The following is a 25,982-nucleotide window of genomic DNA, read 5'->3' as shown; positions in this document are numbered from 1 at the left end:
TTCCATAGCTGCATTATTATGTTGTACAATCCTACTCGGATAAGGAGAGCTATACTTAGAGAACTACTTCCTCACGTCTCTGAATCACTTCTGTTTTTGGGTCTCTGGCCCATTTTCAATGTTATGTCCCAACCTGTCGATGCAATGTGTCATCATAAGTCAAAAGCCTGTTTTGAAACACCATTACCCTCTAGTGGATATTCAGTGCACATGCATTCTTGATGAAATGATTTTCGAAAAAAACATTTAGCCTTTAGTTTAGACTGACATGATGGTTGATACAGTAGATAAGTAGGTAGTCACATACACATGATCTGTGGTACTGCACCTTTAACATCCTGCAACAGATGTGGATTCCAGATGTTGTTGACTATCTGAGGGACATAATACAAAGCAGAGTCAATGATTTAGCCGGCCAACTTTGATGAGCAACCAGAAATAAGCACTCATTTTATGGTTCACTTTAAAAGCTAAACTTAGATATGTCTTTTAGTTTGTTAAATCGATTAGACCATCACCATTTCAAGCTTATCTTTATACAAAATAAAAAGTTATATCAGAATATTTAGGTTTCATAATTGTTTCATCATAATTTGTCAACGTGATGTGGTTTCATTTTATTTTTGGCAGCGAAACGAGGCTACTCGTTGTATAGCCCAAATGTATAGCCCCGTTGGAAAGTAGACTGGTTTAGACATTTTCAAATATGTACTGTGATGTGGAATCTACATCGAAGATACATTGGATTTTGAAATAAGTCAACTGTTGTTTAGGGGGTGAAATTTCAACCACATGATTATGTAATCATGGTCACCAAATTTCAACCACATGATTATGTAATCATGGTCACCAAATTTCAACCACATGATTATGTAATCATGGTCACCAAATTTCAACCACATGATTATGTAATCATGGTCACCAAATTTCAACCACATGATTATGTAATCATGGTCACCAAATTTCAACCACATGATTATGTAATCATGGTCACCAAATTTCAACATAGACAAACCTTATATTAAATATGTTGCATTTGTACCTTTAAAACAACGTCAGGTCTTGAACGTTATATCCACTATCAGAAAAAAAACAATAGGTTGGTCAGCACCTCCTGCTAGACTATATATCTATCTATCTACAGTTACCCTTTGGTCTCCCTGACTGCCATACCAGATCAATGTAAATCCATTCTGGGAGGGAGCCTCATCCTCCTCTTCTGAAGCAATCATTTATATGTTGGATTCACATCTCCATCTTTACCAAAAAATTGAAGTTAAAGAATAGGACTAAATCAAATGTCATTTAAAAAGTGCATTTAAAGTTCGATTTGATTTAGTCTTATTCTTTAAGTTAGATTTTTGGTTGAGATGGAGACTTGAATCCAACATATCAATTATACATTTTTAGACAAACTGGATTTAAAGCCCCTGGCAGAGGTGGAACTATACAAGCAGAAGATGAGCCTCCTTCAAATGTTGATATTTGGTTGCGTTGACAACCAAACACAATCCAATATCACTTTTGAAATACAATAAATAGCCTATTAACTTGTCAACAAGTTAGCAAATTGTGTGTTGAATTCAAGACTCCGACTCAACCAAAAATACAGGTTAGAGAACGGGATTAAGCCAGTGGCTCAGATGGAACTACCCAAGCAGTAAATTGTTTTTCCAATTAAATGTAATTGCGCTTTTAGATGATTGAAAGCATAGTGAATAACACATTGCAAATTCAATTAACTTTTGGTCGTTTTTTGAGTGGATGAATATATACAGGCCCCCATGAGCCACCAGAACAGCTTCAATGTGTCTCGTCATGGATTCTTCAAGTGTCTGGAACTCTATTGGAGGGATGTGACACCAGTCTTCCGGAAGAAATTCCATCATTTGGAATTTTGCTGATGGTGGTGGAAAACGCTGTCTCCAGAATGAGACATACACAGACACACTCTTTAAGCCCCCTCTGCTCCCTCTTTTAAAGTCACAGAGACCTCTTCATGGAGCCAAAATAATGGGCAACTGGAAATAAATGACCCCTAAGCATGATGATCAATTGCTTAATTAACTCAGAAACCAGACCTGTGTGGAAGCACTTGCTTTCAATATACTTTGTATCCCTCATTTACTCAAATGTTTCCTTTAATTTGGTTACCTGTCGGTTGCACTCTCATCGATCAACGTCTCAACCAAATATTTCCCAATTATTCAAGGACCTTACAGTCCTTTTTGCTCCCATAGCCCCCTTCATTCAATTGTCACATGACAGGTGAGACAACCGTGGACACTTCAGCCCATAGAAGGACAACAGGGCCCCACACAGGTCTCTGTACCTGAGGCCATACAGGTACGGTGCCAGGGATTTGGGCAGCACTAGGAAGATGTTACACACCACTTGTAACTTTCGTCGTACGAGGTAGACCAAGGTGCAGCGTGGTATGTTTTCATGATTCTTTATTTTCTCACAACACTAAACAAACCAACCAAAACAAACAAACAAACAAACAAACAAACAAACAAACAAACAAACAAACAAACAAACAAACAAACAAACAAACAAACAAACAAACAAAAGATTAACGAACGTCACGTTCTGTAGGCTTTACAGAGCTAACAAGAAACAACATCCCACAACCTAAGGTGGCAAAACAGGCTGCCTAAGTATGATTCCCAATCAGAGACAACGATAGACAGCTGTCCCTGATTGAGAACCATACCCGGCCAAAACATAGAAATAAAAAACATAGAATGCCCACCCCACATCACACCCTGACCTAACCAAATAGACAAATAAAATGTCTCTCTAAGGTCAGGGCGTGACACCACTAGGGAGGTCCAGGGCATCATGGTGGCAGTAGTGCCTGCAGCACCAGCATGGGAAAAACAGGAAGAGGTCTGGTCTGATATGTTCATTCTTAGCCAGTCCTTTTAAGCACTCTGGTCAAAAAGGGCGGTTCCATCACGCTGACAAGCTTTCTGACCTCGCTCGGAGCGTTGCTACTTAATGTGCAAAGAAAACCAAAATCACATTCCTATCTTAAAAGCATACTTTCATCATTCTTCAAATTGTATTCACATCAGATTGGATGAGAACTTGACAGTTAAACAGGGTTTCCTTCCTAAGTTACAATATTTGGTATATACAGTTTTTAATAACATCAAAAATGACAAACAATATGACAATAGTTTTCCACATCTACCCACTGACCATTTCCCACATTCCCCGTTAGAGTTTTGGGCTGGCACAAATATTCTGGGGACAAAGACATTCCATTAGTTGATAGTAGAGAGCCAAGAGATACAGGTGAAGTTGGAAGATTACATACACTTAGGTTGGAGTCATTAAAACTCATTTTTCAACCACTCCACACATTTCTTGTTAACAGACTATAATTTCGGCAAGTCAGGTAGGACATCTATTTTGTGCAAGACACAAGTAATATTTCCAACAATTGTTTACAGACAGATTATTTCACCTATAATTCACTGTATCACAATTCCAGTGAGTCAGAAACTAAGTTGACTGTGGCTTTAAACAGCTTGGAAAATTCCAGAAAATGATGCCATGGCTTTAGAAGCTTCTGATAGGCTAATTGACATCATCTGAGTCAATTAGAGGTGTACCTGTGGATGTATTTCAAGGCCTACCTTCAAACTCAGTGCCTCTTTTCTTGACACCATGAGAAAATCAATAGAAATCAGCCAAGACCTAAGGAGAAAAATTGTAGACCTCCACAAGGCTGGTTCATCCTTGGGAGCAATTTCCAAACGCCTGAAGGTACCATGTTCATCTGTACAAACAATAGTACACAAGTATAAACACAATGGGACCACGCAGCCGTCATACCGCTCAGGAAGGAGACGCGTTCTGTCTCCTAGAGATGAATGTACTTTGGTGTGAAAAGTGCAAATCAATCCCAGAACAACAGCAAAGGACCTTGTGAAGATGCTGGAGGAAACGGATACAAAAGTATCTATATCCACAGTAAAACGAGTCCTATATCGACATAACCTGAAAGGCCGCTCAGCAAGGAAGAAGCCACTGCTCCAAAACCGTCATTAAAAAAAACGGCACATAGGGACAACGATCATACTTTTTGGAGAAATGTCCTCTGGTCTGATGAAACAAAAATAGAACTGTTTGGCCATAATGACCATCGTTATGTTTGAAGGAAAAAGGGGAGTCTTGCAAGCCGAAGAACACCATCCCAACCGTGAAGCACGGGGGTGGCAGCAACATGTTGTGGGGGTGCTTTGCTGCAGGAGGGATTGGTGCACTTCACAAAATAGATGGATATATTGAAGCAAGACATCAGTCAGGAAGTTTAACTTGGTCGCAAATGTGTCTTCCAAATGGACAATGACCCCAAGCATACTTCCAAAGTTGTGGCAAAATGGCTTAAGGACAACAAAGTCAAGTTATTGGAGTGGCCATCACAAAGCCCTGACCTCACTCCTATAGAACATTTGTGGGCAGAACTGAAAAAGTGTGTGCGAGCAAGGAGGCCTACAAACCTGACTCAGTTACACCAGGAATGGACCAAAATTCACCCAACTTATTGTGGGAAGCTTGTGGAAGGCTACCCAAAACATTTGATTCAAGTTAAACAATTTGAAGGCAATGCTACCAAATACTAATTGACTGTATGTAATCTTCTGACCCACTGTGAATGTGATGAAAGAAATAAAGCTGAAATAAATCATTCTCTCTACTATTATTTTGACATTTTATATTCTTCAAATAAAGTGGTGATTCTGACTGACCTAAGACAGGGAATTTTTACTAGGAATGGTGAAAAACTGAGTTTAAATGTATTTGGCTTTGGTGTATGTAAACTTCTGACTTCAACTGTATGTACTTACGCCCTACAGTACCTCTGGGTGGAACTCTGTGTTGATGATGATGTTCTTATCCTTTATGTCCCTGTGGAAGATGCCTTTGTTCCTCAGATACGCCACTGCTGCCACCAACCGGAGAGAGAACGGGAGAGAAAGAAAGAGAGGAGAGATAAAGAGATGACATTTCACACAATACCCATCATTAGCACTTATATTTTTGTGCCCATAATTCACAGTTTCCTTTCTACACTCAGGTGTCAAGAGATTAAAGCACCCATTCTTCCTGAGATTGTCAACCAGAGAGAATGTCTCCCTCTCCTGTCCCGTACCTGTCTGAAGGCCCTCTCCGTGCTTTTCCATCACCATCTGGAAGTAACTCTCGTTCTCAAACACCTCCCACACAGAACCATTTATGAAATGAGAAGGAAAAACACAAAGAGGATGAGAAAAATGTTGCCTCTTTACCTTGACAATGTTGTGGTGTTGTAGGCGGGTGAGTATGGCGATCTCCTGGCAGACACGGCCCAGCATGGGGTCATCTACCAAGCAGTCACTCACTATCCTGCCCTTCCTGATGAACTTCACCACCACCACCTGAGAAATTAGAGAAATTGATAATAAATGATTGTGGGACCTGGATTACTGTCCAGTCATGTGGTCAGGTACCACAAAGAGGAACTTAGGAAAATAACAATGGACCCAGATCATGACAGCACGGCTGGCCCTTAAATGTACATGGAGAGCTAACATTAATAATATGCATGTCAAGCTCTCCTGGCTCAAAGTAGAGGAGACATTGATTTCATCACCACTTGTATTTGTAAGAAGGATTGAAAATATTGAATGCACCGCGCTGTCTGTTTAAACTACTAGTACACAGCTCAGACACTAATGCATTCCTCACAATAAATGGACTGTGAAGAGACCTCTGGTGGCAAGTCCAGAACAGACTATGCGAGGCACACAGTACTACATAAAGCCATGACTACATGGAACTCTTCTCCACATCAAGTAACTCATGCAAGCAGTAAAATCAGATTTAAAAAACTGAGGAACAGCGGACACACACACACACACAAGGGTGGCACACACTAAATATGTTGTAAAATGTAATGTAATTATTAGATATACATATATACAGTAACAGTCAAAAGTTTGTACACACCTACTCATTCCAGGTTTTTTCTTTATTTTACTATTTTCTACATTGTAGAATAATAGTGAAGACATCAAAACGATGAAATAACACATGGAATAATGTAGTAACCAAAAAAAGTGTTCAACAAATCAAAATATCTGTTATATTTGAGATTCTTCAAAGTAGCCACACTTTACCCTGATGACAGCTTTGCACACTCTTGGCATTCTCTCAACCAGCTTTACCCAGAATTATTTTCCAACAGTCTTGAAGGACTTCCCACATATGCTGAGCACTTGTTGGCTGCTTTTACTTAACTCTGTGGTGCAACTCATCCCAAACCATCTCAATTTGGTTGAGGTCAGGTGATTGTGGAGGCCAGGTCATCTGATGCATCACTCTCCTTCTTGGTCAATCAGCCCTTACACAGCCTGGTGGTGTGTTGGGTCAGTGTCCTGTTGAAAAACAAATGATAGTCCCACTAAGCGTAAACCAGATGGGATGGCGTATCGCTGCAGTTTGCTGTGGTGGCCATGCTGGTTAAGTGTGCCTTGAATTCTAAATGAATCACAGACAGTGTCACCAGAAAAGCACCATCACACCTTCCCCTCAATGCTTCACGGTGGGAGCAACACATGTGGAGATCATCAGTTCACCTACTCTGCGTCTCAAAAATGCACGGCCGTTGAAACCAAAAATCTGAGACTTCCACCGGTCTAATGTCCATTGCTCGTGTTTCTTGGCCCAAGCAAGTCTTTTCTTCTTATTGGTGTCCTTTAGTAGTGGTTTCTTTGCAGCAATTTGAACATGAAGGCTTGATTCACACAGTCTCCTCTGAACAGTTTATGTCGAGATGTGTATATTACTTGAACTCTGTGAAGCATTTATTTGGGCTGCAATTTCTGAGGCTGGTAACTCTAAGGTTCTCATCCTCTGCAGCAGAGATACTGTGGCGGACCTCATGAGAGCCAGTTTCATCATTGCGCTTGATGATTTCTGTGACTGCACTTGAAGAAATGTTCCGCATCGACTGACCTTCATATCTTAAAGTAATGATGGACTGTCATTTCTCTTTGATTATTTGAGCTGTTCGTGCCATAATATGGACTTGGTCTTTTGCCAAATAGGGCTATCTTGTCACGGTTGTTGAAGGATGAGGACCAAGGTGCAGCGTGGTTAAGCGTACATTTTGCTTTATTTACGAATGACGCCAACAACAAACAATAAACCATACAAAACAAACCGTGAAGCTCAAGGCTATGTGCCATCAAACAAAGTTAACTTCCCACAAACACATTTAAGGTGGGGAAAAAGGGTACCTACAGTAAGTATGGTTCCCAATCAAAGACAACGATAGACAGCTGTCACTGATGGAGAACCATACCCGGCCAAAACATAGAAATAGAAAATCATAGAAACACAAAACATAGAATGCCCACCCCAACTCACGCCCTGACCAAACCAAAAATAGAGGTATAAAAAGGATGTCTAAGGTCAGGGCGTGACATATCTTCTGTATACCAACACAACTGATTGGCTCAAAGGAAAGAAATCCCACAAATGATCTTTTAACAAGGCAAACCTGTTCATTGAAATGCATTCCAGGTCAACCTCATGAAGCAGGTTGAGAGAATGCCAAGAGTGTGCAAAGCTGTCATCAAGGCAAAGGGGGACTACTTTGAAGAATCTCAAATCTCAAATATATTTTGATTTGTTTTACACTTTACTACATGATTCATATGTGTTATTTAATAGCTTTGATGTCTTCAATATTATTCTATAATGTAGAAAATAGTAAAAAAATAAAGAAAAACCCTGGGATGAGCAGGTGTTTCTAAACTTTTGACTGGTACTGTATAGAAAACACTGTCTCCTCTGGACTGACATGATGTTACAGTACCCACAACATGTGTGAGTACTGTCCATCTTTAACTTTACTAGTAAAAGAGAAGCACATTGTCAGTCTCACCTTCTGTCCGTCTGAGAGTCTGCAGGCCTGCCACACGAAGCCGAAGGCCTCTTTCCCCATGGAGTGGAGTGGCTGGTATTCCTCTGAGAACTGGCCCTATCACACACGGGAGTGCTCCAGGTCCATCATGGAGTGCAACGCCTCCCCGACCCCGCTGTGTCTGACTTCCATGGTCGAGTGTGTGAAAATATACAAATATATTATACATTTCAATAGTCTAAAGTGGAATACTCGTTTTTTTTGTACGATTTTATGTTTATGTCATTTTTTTTTACAATACAAAACATGGCAACATACAGATGCACACAAACATACACAACATCACCCCTGCCCAGACCCACCTGCTTGCTCAACCTCAGTCTCCAGCTACCGTATCACTCTCCGCCACATTTGCCTCAAACTGCACCACTTTGTTTTGTTTTTCTCCATTGCCCACGCACTTTCAACATTTAGATAATAAATCACGCTATTCCTTTCCGTTGTGTTAACGATGGAGGATGGTTGATTTCCAGGTTAAGTACACGTTTTTACAAGATTGATGAGAGAAGTATCGTCCAACCCATTGGGTATCTCACTCATGCCTTGAAATATGCAGACAAATGGATTAAAAGTACATTTACATTGTAGAAGTTCTGACAGCTAACTTCCTAACTCCACTTAGGTCTGTTACGGTGACCGTATTACGGCCAAACTGGCAGTCATGAGTCATGAAGGTAGTCAAATTCCATGTGACTGTTTACTCACGGTAACTAGGCTTCTCCAAGCTCTGATGCTACTGTTGGTCATTTAGTAGCCTACCATACTTGCTAACTGCCTGGTACTCCGCACTCTATTGTCCCTCTAACCACTCTGACATCAATGCAAATGTCATAAAAAATCTAACCAAACACTTAATGAGAGCCCAGGAGATAATGTTGCGCAACATTTCTATAGGCTATGCAATTGTGTGAGAAAACAGAGTGATGGCTTCAACTAAATAGAGGAGGATCCCATCATCTTTCTATAGACTAGGCCTACTAAATTTATTTCTCAACTTTCCTAATATTAAGCACATTGCTTTTCTTAACAAGAGTAGCATGGCCTACCTGGCTGGCATGAAAATAAACCACGGGAAAAGCATTCTCCATTTGCTATTTAAGTGCATAGATGACATGTATTTTTTCCACTGCCCCCGTATCGAAACAGGTGCATGATAATGGTCCATTCTAAATGAAATACATTTCACACATTATTTAGTATATGTAAAGACAAAATCAAAAATAGTCTGATGGGTAACAATATCAGCCCACTTATGAACTATATATATATTATCACTTGTGAATGATGCCCAGCGTAAGGCAAGAAGCAATGCCTTTTTTTGGCTACTTTTTCAAATTATAGTTGCACACCTCATGCAGCCTAGCCCATAGGCCTATGTGTTTTGATAAGGTAGGTATCACAACTAATGTGGCCAAATAACTTCTTAAAATGAAGCACATTAATCAGCTTTACAAGGGTGTAGAGCCTAACTGGCAGACATAAGCAAGTATGATTTCACCATAAAAATGCACCTTCATAATAAAAGCATTACACGCATAATCAAATTTGCGGTCACTTCTGATAATGTTTTGTTACACTAACGGAACATTCGCGCCTATAGCCTACTGCTCTGTGAATGAGAGACTGATGTGTCTCTTAAGTGTGTACAGCCTGTGCAGAAACAACAAAGCAGACAATGACGACTGGGGAAGAAACCAAAAGGGAGTGACATATAAAGGGCAGGTAATCAAGGAGGTGATGGCGACCAGGTGAGTGTCATTATGCACGTACCGCTGGTGACAGGTGTGTGCCCTAACGAGCAGCCTGGTGACCTAGAGGCCGGAGAGGGAGCACACGTGACAACTCTAAATTAATCAGGAGTACCTATTTCTTTGTTAACCGCACAATACTGAATAGCCGCATGTGCGCAGTCCCTCAAATCACCTGGAGAAAATATTATTATATTATCAGGACCTAACAGAAGGACAACTCAGAGTATAACATTCTGTTCTTCTGAAATAGACTACATTTTCTTCATATCATGTGTCATGACTGTCCTGTGAGGATCCAAATGGGTCAGATCAGGTTTGCAATGAATAACTCAACCAGACCCCTTTCACCCACAGAAAGGAGGAGGAGGAGGGAACTGGGCCGGGATGACAATTCATGCCCTGTGGTAAATTAAAGCAGAAGAAGACCCCCCCTCCAGTGTTCACCAAAGGAATGGTCTTTGTTAACCGACTAACACGTTCAAAGAGTGAATACTGGAACAATACTTCAATACTAACATCAGAAAGTATTTTTGTTAAGATAGTAAAGTGATTTTAGGCACCATAAGAGATAATTGTTTACTATAAACTTTGCATAGTAAGTAGCCACACCCAGAGTGAGGTCAGAGAGCGTGTTAGCCTGACAGAACCGTCCCTGTCGACCAGAGTGCATAAAATGATTTGTAAAGAAATGAACATTTAGACCAGGAAAGACAAGGAGTTGCAGCGCACGTCTAAAGTGGTTGAACTCTGAATCTCATAGACCAGAACATCTCAAGGCTGCAGCTGTGTAAAGTGGTTTGAATACCCTGAATACCAACAAGAGGTGGAGAAGAAAACTCCCCTCTCAGACAATCACTGGTACGGCTGAGTAGCTGTCCTAACTGAAGTATCTAGAAAGGTGACTTTAAGTGGGACCATTCAACTACTCTTCTCAAATCACCATAGTACGCTACTCTAATAACCAAAAGGTGAACCATCGACACGGCAGGCTAGCCTATCTTCAAATAAGCAGCTTCAGGAACAAAGTGAACTCTGTAGTTCTGTTCAGGACTACACAACGGACAAAGACATTCACATGTAAATACACATGAATGATTGCTTATTTCAAACGGGTGGCGGGTTCGTGTGCAAAGTATGTGATTAATGTGAGAATAGTTTCTAAAATGTATCAACGATAAGTCTCTCTCCCCCTTTCTCTCTCCATGTCATTGTGTAAGAAGCAGCCATATTCTTGTCAGTCCGCTAGGGACCTTTTTCTAATGTATTAAGTGTGTATGTTTATCCTGTGTTATTATTTAGTTAGCTAGGAAATAAATTATTAAACCAATTCGTGTAGTACTGAATCATAAGTATTGTTGTTTTTTTGCAGATGCGGGAGGTCACGACTGTTCAGAATTATTATTTGATAAGAGGTTATTATTAATACGTTGACTGTTTTATGGATGTTATGGGTAAAGACCTTTAGAGTTTAATTCGGGAGACGGTAACTCTTTAAACAACCGCTCTCGTGGTGCCCCAAATTCCTAATGAGTTAATTGTTACCTGATTAATTTAATCGGGTAACAATTAAACATAGTTAGTTGATTAGATAAATAGCAGTCATCGGATTAATGAAAGTAAAGTCACGACATGTTTCTTTAGACCTAAAACAAATAATGCATTTATTTGAAGGTGTAGTCTATATGACATGGGTTTATTAGACTTTTTAAAATGTAGATGTTCCAAAGGTCTGCATCAGTGGATGTGTGGAAGCCAGGAGAAATTGGTTTATGTTAATTAACGGTCAATTACTTATTAGATAGTTAGTTAGTTAGTTATTTGCTTGACAATCACTGGCTGACAAAATTTTGTGACCGCCACAGCCCTAACTCTGCCCATAACTTTTAGACTTTATACAATTCCCAGAAGGCATGAATTACTGAGTCACTGTTCGTTTTACAAAGTGGAATACTCTCATATGTTTACTGGAAATAAAAATATTTCAACTACCTGTTTATTTAATAAAAACTAGTTTTTTTTCCAGATCAATCAGGAATTTCCATTGTCTGTATACTGACCTCTACCAGACTAAGTGCGGATGCGTCCTGTAGTGAAGCACTGTTGCTGTAGATGTCACTATGATGCAACATGGCATCCTGCTGGCCAGGCCTGCTCAGCTACACACCAAACACACACCTGACCCCATGGAGCTCAGCCCCATGGATGTCACTATGATGCAACATGGCATCCTGCTGGCCAGGCCTGCTCAGCCACACATCAAACACACACCTGCCCCCATGGAGCTCAGGATGTCACACTGCACCTCTGGAGGGAGGAGAAAAAACTCAAAAGCGGGTCGGACCAAGCCCGGGGAAGGGGTGTGCAGGAGCTTGGTGGTATCATCTGAGGTATAGTAGGATCTCGTCATTATCAGCATGTCCCCCAACACTAGGCATCTCTATACTTCCACTCCATTCTCAGAGGAAAATATTTTGTGAATGTGAATTTACCACACAACTCTCAATCGACCTAATAACATTTTAAGATTTCAAAATCATATTTCTTGTCGGGCCAAAACACTGTAAAATGTACTTTTCATCAAGACCTGGTCCCACCCCGTTGAGGAGCTGCTGTCCTGGGCTACGGGTTGGAGGGTCAGTGGGTGACAGGTAGAGTGTCTCAGCCCCCTGGGACACGGGACCACCTGGGCTGCCTCCTCCATCAGCTCTGTAGTGTCGTTATCATCAGCCCTGTGGAGAGACACCTAGTTAGGTACCATCCCATATCAAAACCCCTCACCCCTAGGCACAGTTAAGCTCAGTCCCATATTTCCACCTGGCCTCTACTGCTCTGTAGTTTCATCATCCCTGTGGAGAGACACCTAGTTAGGTACCATCCCATATCAAAACCCCTCACCCCTAGGCACAGTTAAGCTCAGTCCCATTTTTCCACCTGGCCTCTACTGCTCTGTAGTTTCATCAGCCTTGTGGAGAGACCTAGTTAGGTACCATCCCATATCAAAACCCCTCACCCCTAGGCACAGTTAAGCTCTGTCCCATATTTCCACCTGGCCTCTACTGCTCTGTAGTTTCATCATCCCTGTGGAGAGACACCTAGTTAGGTACCATCCCATATCAAAACCCCTCACCCCTAGGCACAGTTAAGCTCAGTCCCATATTTCCACCTGGCCTCTACTGCTCTGTAGTTTCATCAGCCTTGTGGAGAGACCTAGTTAGGCCCCTTCCAATATCAACCCTCTGCCCCTACAGAAACACTGAGAAAGTTAGGCCTAGTCCCATATCCACCCTTAGCCCCTACAATTGATCTTTACTTAGATCTACAAAGATTGTATTAGACATGCAATTTGCCTACTTGAAGGCCTCACACCTGCTGATTTATCGTTATATTTGATTTGGCATTTGATTAATATGTGGGAGGTGTCAGTGGGAGGTATCAGTGCCATTTACTAGCCAAAGTGGAAATGAAAATCAGTATGAAAACCAAAGGGAGCATGACGCACCCGCGCTATGTGGTTATTTCGGGACTGAACTAACTTGCCCACAGGTAACGAGGTGACTCACCTGACCATGGGTGTGGAGGTAACATCAGAAGGGCCCATGGTGGAGGGAGTGCTGCCCTGCTGCTCCATTCTTGTACTGGTCCCAGTAAAGATCCTGCCCTTTCCAGTGGAGCTGTTTCTCCCCAGTCCTGACTGCTGTGCCATGGCCACGTCACCAGCCAGTAGAGAGGTGGGTTCTAGAAAAAAAAGAGTCATTATTTGAATAACAAGCACAATCCCTATTGAATTGTTCTTTGGCAGCCTTACTTTGATTACATAAAAGTACAAGTGATTTGGGGATTTGAGACACGATGAAGAAGAATCAGCGATGTGATCAGCACAACAATTGAAATCAGGAAGAATGGTTTGGAGGGTAGGTTCATTTTGGTATGTATGAAGGATGATCACACTTTGACTATGCAAAAAGGAAATGGATATCATGAATAACACGAGCACGGGAAACATCAGAAAAGTTAGTGATGAGTGAGAGCCAAACTTTTCCCTGCTGAAGTTTGCTTCCCATTGGGAGTGTGTGACTGCGATGAGTGACCATTCTAGGACAGGGTTAGGACGACGAGAGCATCTACAGGGGTCTGGAAGGAGTGAGATGGAGAGGAACAGACACTTACTGCTCTGTCTACTAGAGATTCAGGAAATATGGAGTCTGACATAACACCCATAGCTGGCTGCCCTCCAACAGTGTTTGTTTTCATGGAGTGGAAAGCGCCAAATTGGATTACAGGATGCATCCCAGCCCAGGTGCTAATCTTGATGCTAAACCAATAGAGATTCAGATGCCTTGTGTCCCTGGCACTACACACACATTGTTTATCTCTACAACAGTGAGTGTTCCTCACTCCTGGTTCTGGAGAGACAGTGTGTGCAGGCGTTTGTGCCAGCCCAGCACTAACACAACTGGTACAATCAAAGTCTTAATTGATGAATTGTTGATTAGCTGAATCAGGTGTGTTAGTGCTAGGCTGGAACAAAAGCCTGTACACACTACGGCCCCCTATAACAAAGAGAGAAAGAACACTGCTCTACAATGAAGAGAGAAAGTGAACTAGAAGAGTCAACCGTGTTGCTAGTGGAGGGGCTGGACGAGCCTGTGTGTAGAACCCCCCCCTGGATGATGGGGTAGAGGACTGGCACCATTCTCCGAGCCACAGGAACACTCATTGAAGGCAGGCATCAGGAAGGTGACATCCTGTAGGGACCAAAGACTGACTGAGGACTATTCAATAGAGCTACATTAGGACTACACTACAGCATATGGACACAGCATATGGACACAGCTACAAAAAGCTACAAAAGCTACTTTAGCTTATTGAATACAAAAGGTCCATAAAATGAGTCTCGTTTCCCTCAGCCATTACCTCAAAATACAATGAAGGGTGCAGAACTCATAACTATGATAAAGATGAAAATGTATATTAGATACCACTCTGTCCTACCAGAGGACAGTTCCTTTCCATTTGGCTGCTCACAGTGTTGTGAGGGCTCTGGTGCTCTGCAGACTGGGAAGGAGAGGAGGGGGGAACACTGCTAGTTCTTGAGTCCTCCAAAGGTGTCTTTGGGTTCTCAGCAGACCATCCCTCAGCTGCTGGGGTTTCCCACACACCACCGCCCCCTGGGGTTTAATACAGAGGGGAAGGGAGGTGCCCCCCCTGCTTCGGCTGGACACGGGGAGTACAGGAGGGGACAAAGTACAAACTTCTGAGGGGCCCCAGAGTTGAGGATCAGCATGGCAGATGTGTTGTTGCCTACCCTTACCACCTGGGGGCAGCCCGTCAGGAAGTCCAGGATCCAGTTGCAGAGGGAGATGTTTAGTCCCAGGGTCCTTAGCTTACTGATGAGCTTTGTGGGCACTATGGTGTTGAATGCTGATCTGTAGTCAATGAACAGCATTCTCACATAGGTGTTCCTTTTGTCCAGGTGGGAAAGGGCAGTGTGGAGTGTGATTGAGATTGCGTCATCTGTGGATCTGTTGGGGCGGTATGCGATTTGGAGTGGGTCTAGGGTTTCTGGCATGATTGTGTTGGAGTGAGCCATTACCAGCCTTTCAAAGCACTTCATGGCTGCCGACGTGAGTGCTACGGGGCGGAAATCATTTAGGCAGGTTACCTTCGCTTCCTTGTGCACAGGGGCTATGGTGGTCTGCTTGAAACATGTAGGTATTACAGACTCGGTCAGGGAGAGGTTGAAAATGTCAGTGAAGACACTTGCCAAATGGTCCACGCATGCTTTGAATACACGTCCTGGTAATCCATCTGGCCCCGCGGCTTTGTGAATGTTGACCTGTTTAAAGGTCTTGCTCACATCGGCTACCGAGAGCGTTATCACAGTCATCCAGAACAGCTGGTGCTCTCGTGCATGCTTCAGAGTTGCTTGACTCGAAGAGAGTATAAAAGGCATTTAGCTCGTCTGCTACAGTGCTTCCTCCTTTAAAAGTTGTGTCATACTGCGGCACACCTTGCGGGCTGCTGCAGCATTCTGTGGCATGTTATCGATTTGTTAGCCATTTTTTATGTTAATTGAATTTGTTGCTAGTTTGACCACCAGATGACATCTTTGAGAAGCATTTGATAACCGGGAGGAAGGAGTAGACTGTCCTTGTAAATAAGAATGTGTTCTTAACTGATGTGTTATTTCATAGTTGTGATGTCTTCACTATTATTCTACAATGTAAAAATATAGAAAATCCTGGAATGAGTAGGTGTGTCTAAACTTTTGACTGGTACTTGCTTAATTAATTTGATTAATATTATGGTGTTTCTATTCCATGAAAAACAAAAAACCCTCTGGTTAAATTCAGACCTTCTCGCTCTTGGAGCGCACACTGGATGTTCGGGTAGAGGAGTTGATATGAGCGTTCTAGCCTTACAACGGCGGTCAAGCGCCCAAGCTAACATTGGCTAGCTTGCTAGCTACTTCCAGACACAAATGAGACAACTCTGACCATTTTACACACCCTAGCAGAGCTAGTTAGGCAGTTTCTGTGTTAACCAGAGCGTTGTTGACTGTAACTGTGCTGCTGGAAACAATTTCATTTCATTGATTGTTTTTGCCGACGTTTACTGACACCGGCCATATTCAACAGGTGTTGAGCGCTCTTAAATTCACTGGTACTCAGACGAGAGTGCTCTGAAATCCAAGTAGAGAGACAGAGCCAATTTATGAATGCACCAGAATGTCCATTGAGAACGCTCAACGACTATACCATTTAGCTAAGCTAAGAATGGCGGGAATAATCAAGTCAATAAACGTTGGGTCGTTAGTTAGATAGCCTATAGTTAATATACTGGCAAGTTTGATGTAAAACTACTAACGTTAGATAGATAGCGAACATACCGGTACATACTGCTGTAATGACATACTATTTGGTTCGTAAGGACAGAGTAGCTATCAAATTGTCAGTCAACATAACGTGTAAGGTAACTTATTTGAAAAAAGATGCGTTCTATCGACTCTGCGGCTTGAGCATGCTTTGGTGCACAGTCGATAGCGCGCTGGACATCGGGCAAGAATTTTGAGGGTTCGAAACCTGCTCCCTGCTTGTTTCATTTGAAGTCTGCACAATTCTCAGTTTATTATTTGGTTTATATTGCCCATTCACTAGAGACACAGCAGTGCATTGGGACCCAAATCTGGTCTGTGATAGGACGGGGGGTTTTCACACCAAGCTCAGGCTATTGGACTATTCTTTAGTAAAGGTTGAATAGTCTATTGTTCAGCTATTATCCCCCCTCCCCAACTTGCTTCAAATGGATGTCTTTTTGTCGAGAGCAAAACTTTTTTATTTTCAATCAAATTGTTCTGAAAGCAAAAATGAGGCTTCAAAGTTTAAAAAAAATAAGTTTTTGCATTCAAATATTTTGTAATAGAGTGCATAACGTTATGCATTTTATTCCCCCCAAATATTTAGAGAACAAAAAATGTATTTGGAAACAAAAAATTCGCTTTCAACCACCCTCAATTTTGTAAATTTTTTGAGTGTCAGTTTGGCTACAACAATACTGTTCAGCCTTTCTTTCCGACACAAAGGAAGTCATAGCGGACACCTACGAAGGACTGTGTGATGATGTCATCTCAGAGAAGCAGCACTGGGCGTTCTTCCGTCAAACTTCTACATAGCTAGTAGTTAGCTCCTACGGTGCAGTGGTGGTTCATAACATTCTACAATGTGACATAGATACAAACATAAAGTAGAATGATAAATCATGCAATTATTATTGTCAAGCTAACCAAAAACATTTGGCTACGAACGCATGTTCTTGCCATTTTCAGTTGAGTTTATCTAACTTTCTTTCATGGCAACATGAAGCAGGCCATGTCCTATTTGTTTCATAGTCGATATTAAATGTTTCTCCTTAAACCACTCGAGTGTTGCTTTAGCAGTATGCTTAGGGTCATTGTCCTGCTGGAAGGTGAATCTCCACCCCAGTCTCAAATCTCTGAAAGACTGAAACAGGTTTCCCTCAAGAATTTCCCTGTCCAGTTTCCCAGTCCCTGCCAATGAAAAACATCCCCACAGCATAATTCTGCCACCACCATGCTTCAATGTGGGGATGTTATTCTCAGGGTGATGAGAGGTGTTGGGTTTGCAGCAGACATAGCGTTTTCCTTGATTGCCAAAAAGCAACATTATGTCTTATCTGACCAGAGTACATTCTTCCATATGTTTGGGGGGTCTCCCACATGCCTTTTGGTGAACACCAAACATGTTTGTTTATTTTTTTCTAAGCTAGTCAGTTAACCTGCTTAATAGCGATTTTCGTAAATTAACTTTATGACAGAAGAATATGCACAAACGTTTGTCTCTACATTAACTAACATATTCCTCTCAATTGTAAATGTTTTGCTTGACTGGTTATGACGTTAGAACTACTTACATTTGCTTCCACCGTAATGTTTTGTCAGCCATCTTTGCTGAAGAAAGTCACCAGCTTCGTCAAATTCATCATTGGAACCACTCGATATGATTGGTCATATAAAAAAAACTTGGGACCCAAATGCATAATGAGTGCTCTAACTCCCCCTTGCAGTGGTCTGGAGCAATGAAGCAGTGACACTGGGTACCTCTACAAAAAACTGATTTTAAGTTTGCCTGCATCAAAGGCCCCGGCCACTTCCGGCCGCTTCTGGAGGAGCATTTTCTTGTCTGCTTTTGGCCTCATAGAGTTGGTTGAGAGTGGTCTTAGTGCCAGCATCAGTCTGTGGTGGTAAATAGACGGCTACAAATAATACAGACGAGAACTCTCTTGATAGAGAGTGTGGTTCTCCTATACCTTCTACGAAAAGTCCATTTTGACAGAAGCTGTATCCCTTCCAGACAAAACCGTCTTTGGCAGAGGTACCAAACAGTGCATCGGTGAAAAAGTGATGAATCGGTGCATTGTGTGCATCAGAGCAAAAGTTAATATTCCTTTGAAATCAATAAAAGGTTTAATGTTGTTCAGATAGAACATCGAGAAAATTTAGATATCTTATTGACTTCTGCGTTCTGGTGGAAAAAGCTACATAATGAAATTGGTAGCCTACATCCTTAACTTTAGACAAACATTTTCCCAATAAAGTCATCAATGCTACTCTGACCATTAATTTCACAAATATGAATCATGTCCCTTAGTCCTGGAAACTTGTCTTTTACTTTTAAAAATTATTACATATTTACAGTGCTGCTTAATATGAGGTGTTTTCTGAACAGAGAATACCATTGTTCACACTGGATATTTATTAATATATGTACAAATGAACAACAACAATAACAAATACAGTCTTCACTGAATACTCAACCACTAACAAAATCTCATTATACAATTTTACATTTGAACAGACATTGTATTCAGTTTTACCCCTGCTGCAATGATAAAGGGCACAGCTAATAGCTTGGACAAAATGAAAATGCTTCTCGTGGTTTGACGGGTCATGTTTCAGAGGACTCGACCTTCGCCTCCCAAGCAGGTTGGGGGGTTGCAGCGATGTGACAAGATCGAAATTGTGGACAAAAATGGGGTAAAAATAAATATATATATTAATATGTATGTTTTAATGTTTCTGTAGGTGCTTTGTGGGTAATGCTGTTTACACAATGATAAAACTACGTACATGAGTTCAATATCTATCAGCAGAAGAGACGATCGAGAGAAATGGGAAGATGCTATGAAAATAGTATTCCAATAGTGTGTTCTGCTGTCCATCATTGAAAAAAGTTAATGAGTTATCAGTCATTAAAAATGTTTTGAATTTGAAATATTCAACCCAACACACACACCTCTGTTGGTATTTTAGCATCATGATGCAAAAAACGCCTCAAGATGTCATCATGTACCAGAGAGTTCATTATCACATCAACAATGCAGGGCTAGGAAAGCACTCAGGTCGTAGGGTAGGAAGGGCTCAGCCATGACTGACCATCATGGACAGTAGAGATAATGAGTGTATGCCACTGTCAATCACTTTGAAAACAGGAACACAGTCCAATAGTTTTCCCTCAAAATGTGCTACTGTAGTCTACAGAAGTCAGCAGGATGGATAGAGAGAGGGTTCACTTTGGCTTCTACAGAATGCAGGACAGCTGTGTGTACCCAGAGCCATGTACAGTGGCAAGAAAAAGTAGGTGAACCCTTTGGAATTACCTGGATTTCTGCATAAATTGGTCATCAAATTTGTCACAACAATAGACAAACAGTGTGCTTAAACTAATAACACACAAATTATTGTAATTTTCTTGTCTATATTGAATACATCATTTAAACATTCAAAGTGTAGGTTGGAAAAAGTATGTGAACCCTTAGGCTAATGACTTCTCCAAAAGCTAATTGGAGTCAGGAGTCAGCTAATATTATACCTGGAGTATAATTAATGAGACAAGATTGGGGATGTGGTTTAGAGATGCCTTACCCAATAAAAAACACTCGCAAAATGTGGGTTTGCTATTCACAAGAAGCATTTCCTGATGTGAACCATGCCTCAAACTAAAGAGATCTCAGAAGACCTAAGATTAACCTGGAAAGGGTTACAAAAGTATAACTCTTAAAGCCTTGATGTTCATCAGTCCATGGTAAGACAAATTGTCTATTAATGGAGAAAGTCAAGTACTGTTGCTACTCCTTAGGAGTGGCCGTCCTGCAAAGATGACTGCAAGAACAAAGCACAGAATGCTCAATGAGGTTAAGAAGAATCCTAGATTGTCAGCTAAAGACTTACAGAAATCAATGGAACATGCTAACATCTCTGTTGACGAGTTTACGATACATAAAACACTAAACAAGAATGGTGTTCATGGGAGGATACCACGGAAGAAGCCACTGCTGTCCAAAAAAACGCTGCACGTCTGAAGTTTGCAAAGGTGAACCTGGCTGTTCCACAGTGCTACTGGCAAAATATTCTGTGAACAGATTAAAGTACAGTTGAGTTGTTTGGAAGGAACACACAACACTATGTGTGGAGAAAAAAAGGCACAGCACACCAACACCAACACCAAAACCTCATTCCCACTGTAAAGTATGGTGGAGGGATCATCATGGTTTGGGGCTGCTTTCCTGCCTCAGAGCCTGGACAGCTTGCTATCATCGACAGAAAAATGAATTCCCAAGTTTATCAAGACATTTTGCAGGAGAATGTTAGGCTATATGTCCGCAATTGAAGCTCGACAGAAGTTGGGTGATGCGACAGGACAATGACCCAAAACACAGAAGTAAATCAACAACAGAATGGCTTCAACAGAAGAAAATATGCCTTCTGGAGTGGCCCAGTCAGAGTCCTGACCTCAATTCCTTTGAGATGCTGTGGCATGACCTCGAGAGCAGTTCACACCAGACACTGAAACAGTTTTGTAAAGAGGAATAGTCCAAAATTCCTCCTGACCGTTGTGCAGGTCTGATCTGCAACTACAGAACACGTTTGGTTGAGATTATTGTTGCCAAAGGAGGGTCAACCAGTTATTAAATCCAAGGGTTCACATACTTTTCCACCCTGCACTGTGAAAGTTTACACGGTTTGTTCAATAAAGATATGAAAATGTATAATTGTTTGTGTGTTATTAGTTTAAGCAGACTGTGTTTGTCTATTGTTGTGACCTAGATGAAGATCAGATAACATTTTATGACCAATTTATGCAGGAATCCAGGTCATTCCATAGGATTCACATACTTTTTCTTGCCACTGTATATAGAGTTAGGACACTTTTTTGAATATTGTTCTAATTCTAGACATTCAGTTAATTTAAATATTCCCCATGCAATGTTAATGAGGTGCTAACATGGCTACCATAGAATGTTGACATTTATACAATGGGTGGGTCTAATCCTGAATGCCGATTGGTTAAAACTGCATTCCAGCCAGTGTCTATTCCACAAGTTACCACCAGCTAAATAAATGATTTACTCTGTTCCATCTGACTGCGCAATCCGCTGTCTCATCAGCCCAGCCAGGCACTTTATAAACTTGATCTCCACTATAAAAAGCATCTAGACATTTTCTCACATTTCTTTTAGACTAACATTTAGTTTTCAACAGCGGAGATTTATATAAACCTTGCAGTTTATCTCTCCAATATTTGCAACATTGTTTCAATATTCAAATTCGTACTCCAGCTGTCCCATAGTAATGAATGTGTCAGGAGCTGGGACGAGACAGACAGCGTTTCTTACATGCTGACCACACTGCTCGCGCACATGCATCTGTGTGTGCCATCACACGCATGTTGATTTTGTCCATATCAAAACGAACTCTGAACCAAATATATTAATTTGGGGACAGGTCCTAAAGCATTAAACATTTATGGTAATTTAGCTAGTTAGCTTGCTGTTGCTAGCTAATTTGTCCTGGGATATAAACATTGGGTTGTTGTTATACCTGAAATGCACAAGGTCCTCTACTCCGACAATTAATCCACAGATCAAAGGGTAAACTGAGTTAGTTTCTAGTAATCTCTCCTCCTTCAGTCTTCTTCTTTGGATTTTGGCGGTTGACCACCAACTTTAAGGTGCATTACCAGCACCAACTGGACTGGATTGTGGACCTCAGTTCATCTTTCAGTCACTCACGTGTGTATATGCTCCTAAAAACCAATGAGGAGATGGGAAAGGCGGGACTTACAGCACGTCAAGCATCACAAAAAGAGCCAAGTTCTATTTTAGCACCTGGCTACGTAGACGCTCGTTGATGCGTTGGAGCAGTGTGGATGCAATGATTGAATAACATGTATGTGTAGATTTATTTTGCAAAGCTCGCACACGCTACGCGGGCGGTGTGGTCAGCATGTCAGCCAGTCGAAATCATGAATCAGCTGGAATAATATTCATGTATATGTACAAAGAAATGTCAATTGAAAACAAGGTCAGACGAAACAAAGTGCAGCTAGTTTGCAGTCTTTCCAGTTTCAGTTTGAAGTCATTGTGTTAGCTGTGTTGTTGGTTAGCTCCTCTGAACAACATTTTCCTGACGAGTGAGCACAATTTCAATGCCAGGCAAAATCGTGCCTCATTTGCTCCTTGTTATGGATGTTTCCAATTAAAAGTCACCAGTAAACAGCTTAAACAAATGCAAATGCAGCTACTTTGCTGTTATTCTGTCTGCACTTTTGATGTGACTGTAAGTTAGCCGTAGTTGGCTACCTAGCAAGCAAGGGATAAGAACGATGCCAGCCAGTATGGCAATGGAACATTTAGAACGAACGACTGGGTCACGCCCATAGATACAGAAGAAAAAGACTGAACGACTGGGTCACATCTCTGGCAACCGAACCGATAGAACGAACGACCAGCCGGCTTGGGTAGCAACCCTAGATTTGTGTCGGGACTATATCTTGTGGAAGGATGAAATAGTATTAATAAATTATTCTAAATATTTTTTTTTATGAAAATATGTCAATCATTAGTGGAATATGTGATAATAGTGATAATGTCCTCGAAGCCAGTGTTTGGAGGATATATTGGCACAGTTGTCACTTAAGTCATGTACAGTGCCTAGTGAAAACCTACGCACCGCTTGTACAGTCTTCAGATTTTGCTGCCTTGAATTTAAATCTGAAATGTGATTAAATAGGATTTTTGTTTTCCTGCTGATCTAGACAATCTACACACATTTTCAAAGTGAAAGGAGATGCATAGAAAATGTCTAAACGGATTCAAAAATAAGAAGCAAAGATATCTTGATTGCATAGCTCTTGGTGGATGCACTTTTGGCAGCAGTTACTGCTATGACTCATTTTGAATAAGATTCCACCAACTTTGTACAAGTTTTAGGGCAACATATATACATTGTGTTTGTCAAAATTGCTCAAGCTCAGTCAGTTTGGTTGGGAATTATTGATGTATAGGAAGATTCAAATATTGTCTCTGATTTTAAAGCAGATTTAGGCCAAGTCAGGACTGAGACTGGACCACTAAGGAACACATCTATTCGAAAGCCATTCTGGAGTGTTTTTGGCCTTAAAAGTCATGTAAATTTCCCTCTGAAAAATACAATTATATCCCAGTGTTAGGTCTTCAGAGGAATGAGGCATGTTTTCCTGTAAAATGTTAGATTTGCTTTGCTCCATTTATATTTATTTTGATCTGGACAAACTCCCCAGATATTGCCGGTGACATGCATACCCATAACATGATACTGCCACTACAATACTTGGAAAATACAGAGGTTTTCACTCTGTGATGTGTTGCTTTGGTTTTGCCCCAAACGTTTCCTGTTTCCTTATTTAGGCCAAAAAGTTCATTTCTTTGCCATGATGTATTGCAGTATTACTTAATGGCCTTGTTGCAAACTGGATGGATGATTTAGAATGGATTTTTTAGCACAGGCTTCCTTATTTTTACTTTGTCATACATGCCAGTAATATGGAGTGAATGGGATGTTGTTGATCCCATGTACGTCTTTAGCCTCGTAGTGATATCCCTGAGCAGTTTCCATTCTCAGCCACAGCACATTTAGGAAGGGTGGTGATATAATACACCATCCAGAGATGAATTACCATACTTGACCATACTCAAAGGGATATTTAGTGGCTTGGAATTATGTTTAACCTCCCCTGATCCATGCATGTCTAAAAATGTATTACAGACATGCTTTTAAAGCTCATTGGTGGCTCTGAGGATGAATTATTGTTTGAGATGCACTATACACTATCCTCTGACGTTACAGAGACAGAGGAAGTTGCTCTGAAATCAAGAGAAATAACTTTTACAAACAGATGGACCCCATTCAAGAAATGGTGTGATTTTCTTTTATGAGCACATCTTGATAACAATGATTGTTTAGGCAAGTTTAAACTGTCTGCACTGTAGCAGAGCTGTGGCATGCATGCTTTGTCAAGTAGAGCTCTCAGTTAACGATATTGAGTACAGGCTGATCTTCATACGGACGAGGCAGGCGGAGGAGCTGTGCAGAACACACACACACATACACAAGAGCAGGGTTGGGCACACACTGGAGGTGCCACTGATGAGATCTTGTCCAGATTAGGCCTATCAATCACAGTTCTGTAAAATGGTCTATCCTAATGTGCTTGATGAAAGTCCTTCTTACTGTGCGGTCTGTTTCCCAAGACGTGGTCAATCTCTGTGACAATGCCTGCTGTCATCTTTGGAATGACCTACAATATATGAAGAGGAGAAAGAAAACATTTGATTCAGTTAGTTGTAAAGTTGATAGCAGTAGTTAGTAAATACACCACAATAGATGTAATGTATCCAAAATATTCAACAAACAGTGTAGACTAGAGAGAGGGAACCGTTTTTGAGTGCTGAGAAAGGGATGCCATAAAAATTACAATTTTTTAAATATTTTTTATTATTTACTACATCCATGGTCCAGGTTCCGGCCTGGTCGTCAGTAAGACAGCAGGTCTAGCTCAGTTGTTAGAGCATGGTGTTTGCAATGCCAGGATAGTTGATTTTATTCCTGGGATTACTCATATGTAAAAATTGTATCCACAGATGAGGATAAATGTGTGTTCTAAATGTCATGTGTTGCTGTTATTGTTATTACTATTATTATATATTAAAGCTTGAAATGTATTCTTCAAAGGGGTCCTGCTCCCCTAAATGTAGATAGTATATGAGAGATGCTCCTTGCCTCCATGGCCCTCAGGTTCTCTGCAAGCTGGATGGGGCTGGATGTTCCCAGCAACACTGAGCTCACTCCTTCATTCCTCAGGCACCAGGCTAGAGAAAGAGAGAGTGAGGTTCATCAGGACAAGTCCCTTGTGGAGGTAGTCCTTCCAAGACTCAAAATAGGGCAATCCTCTACATTTAGCATGGTTATCTGTCTGTACCGATATCTTACCGATGGCTAGTTGTGGCAGAGTGCAACCCAGCTTCTCAGAGATGGTAGTCAGCTCCTTCAGCTTGGCCTGTTGTTTCCTCCCATCTTCACTCACTATCTTCTCCTTCAACCAGGCATACGGCTGGAGGAGAGAGAATGGAGAAGGATCTGAGGACCAAGCAGACATTCATAAAACCCCTCAGATGTTGTTGGGACAAGAAGATACGAGCAGTACCTTCATGGAGGCCCTGGAGCATTCTGGGATACCATTCTCATACTTCCCAGTGATGATTCCACAAGCTAGAGGCGACCAGGATACCACACCCACACCTGCAATGGCACGTGGTAGTCAGGCCACATGACAGGCAAGGTAATCATCAGACGACCATGGTACTGAAGGACAAAAGAACTGGTATCTACAGTTTACCTTTTGAGGCATGGA

The 25,982-nt window shown here is 41.4% G+C and overlaps 2 protein-coding genes across 2 annotated transcripts in view; both read right to left on the bottom strand.

Annotated features, from left to right (window-relative positions):
* Positions 1-2,436: 2,436 nt before the first annotated feature.
* Positions 2,437-9,538, bottom strand: LOC115101743 (PAS domain-containing serine/threonine-protein kinase-like). Its single transcript, XM_029621209.2, has 3 exons — positions 7,946-9,538; positions 5,168-5,432; positions 2,437-4,957 (listed from the first exon to the last, which is right to left on the bottom strand). The coding sequence occupies exons 1-3, from the start codon at positions 8,003-8,005 to the stop codon at positions 4,866-4,868; spliced, it is 417 nt and encodes a 138-aa protein (XP_029477069.1). The 5' UTR covers positions 8,006-9,538; the 3' UTR covers positions 2,437-4,865.
* Positions 9,539-24,283: 14,745 nt separating this feature from the next.
* LOC115102847 (voltage-gated potassium channel subunit beta-1-like) overlaps positions 24,284-25,982 on the bottom strand; it is a 68,255-nt gene continuing 66,556 nt past the window's right edge. The window contains exons 11-14 of the mRNA XM_029623220.2: positions 25,776-25,870; positions 25,562-25,682; positions 25,352-25,440; positions 24,284-24,869 (exon numbers count right to left, since the gene is read on the bottom strand). Of these exons, the coding sequence (XP_029479080.1) occupies positions 24,774-24,869; positions 25,352-25,440; positions 25,562-25,682; positions 25,776-25,870 (401 nt within the window). The 3' untranslated portion in view covers positions 24,284-24,773. The remainder of the gene's footprint in view (positions 24,870-25,351; positions 25,441-25,561; positions 25,683-25,775; positions 25,871-25,982) is intronic.

Source organism: Oncorhynchus nerka, linkage group LG20 (genome assembly GCF_034236695.1).
Source record: "Oncorhynchus nerka isolate Pitt River linkage group LG20, Oner_Uvic_2.0, whole genome shotgun sequence".
Lineage (NCBI taxonomy): Eukaryota > Metazoa > Chordata > Actinopteri > Salmoniformes > Salmonidae > Oncorhynchus > Oncorhynchus nerka.
The sequence above is the reverse complement of the archived record's forward strand: the minus strand, read 5'-3'. Positions and strand labels throughout refer to the sequence as shown.

Excerpts from the sequence above, each read along its gene's own strand:
- LOC115101743 (XM_029621209.2), bottom strand. The coding sequence starts at position 8,005 with ATGGGGAAAGAGGCCTTCGGCTTCGTGTGGCAGGCCTGCAGACTCTCA. Across the intron at positions 5,433-7,945 it reads GACTCTCAGACGGACAGAAG|GTGGTGGTGGTGAAGTTCAT; the intron begins GTGAGACTGACA and ends CTAATTTCTCAG. Across the intron at positions 4,958-5,167 it reads CGGAGAGGGCCTTCAGACAG|TGGCGTATCTGAGGAACAAA; the intron begins GTACGGGACAGG and ends TGGTGGCAGCAG.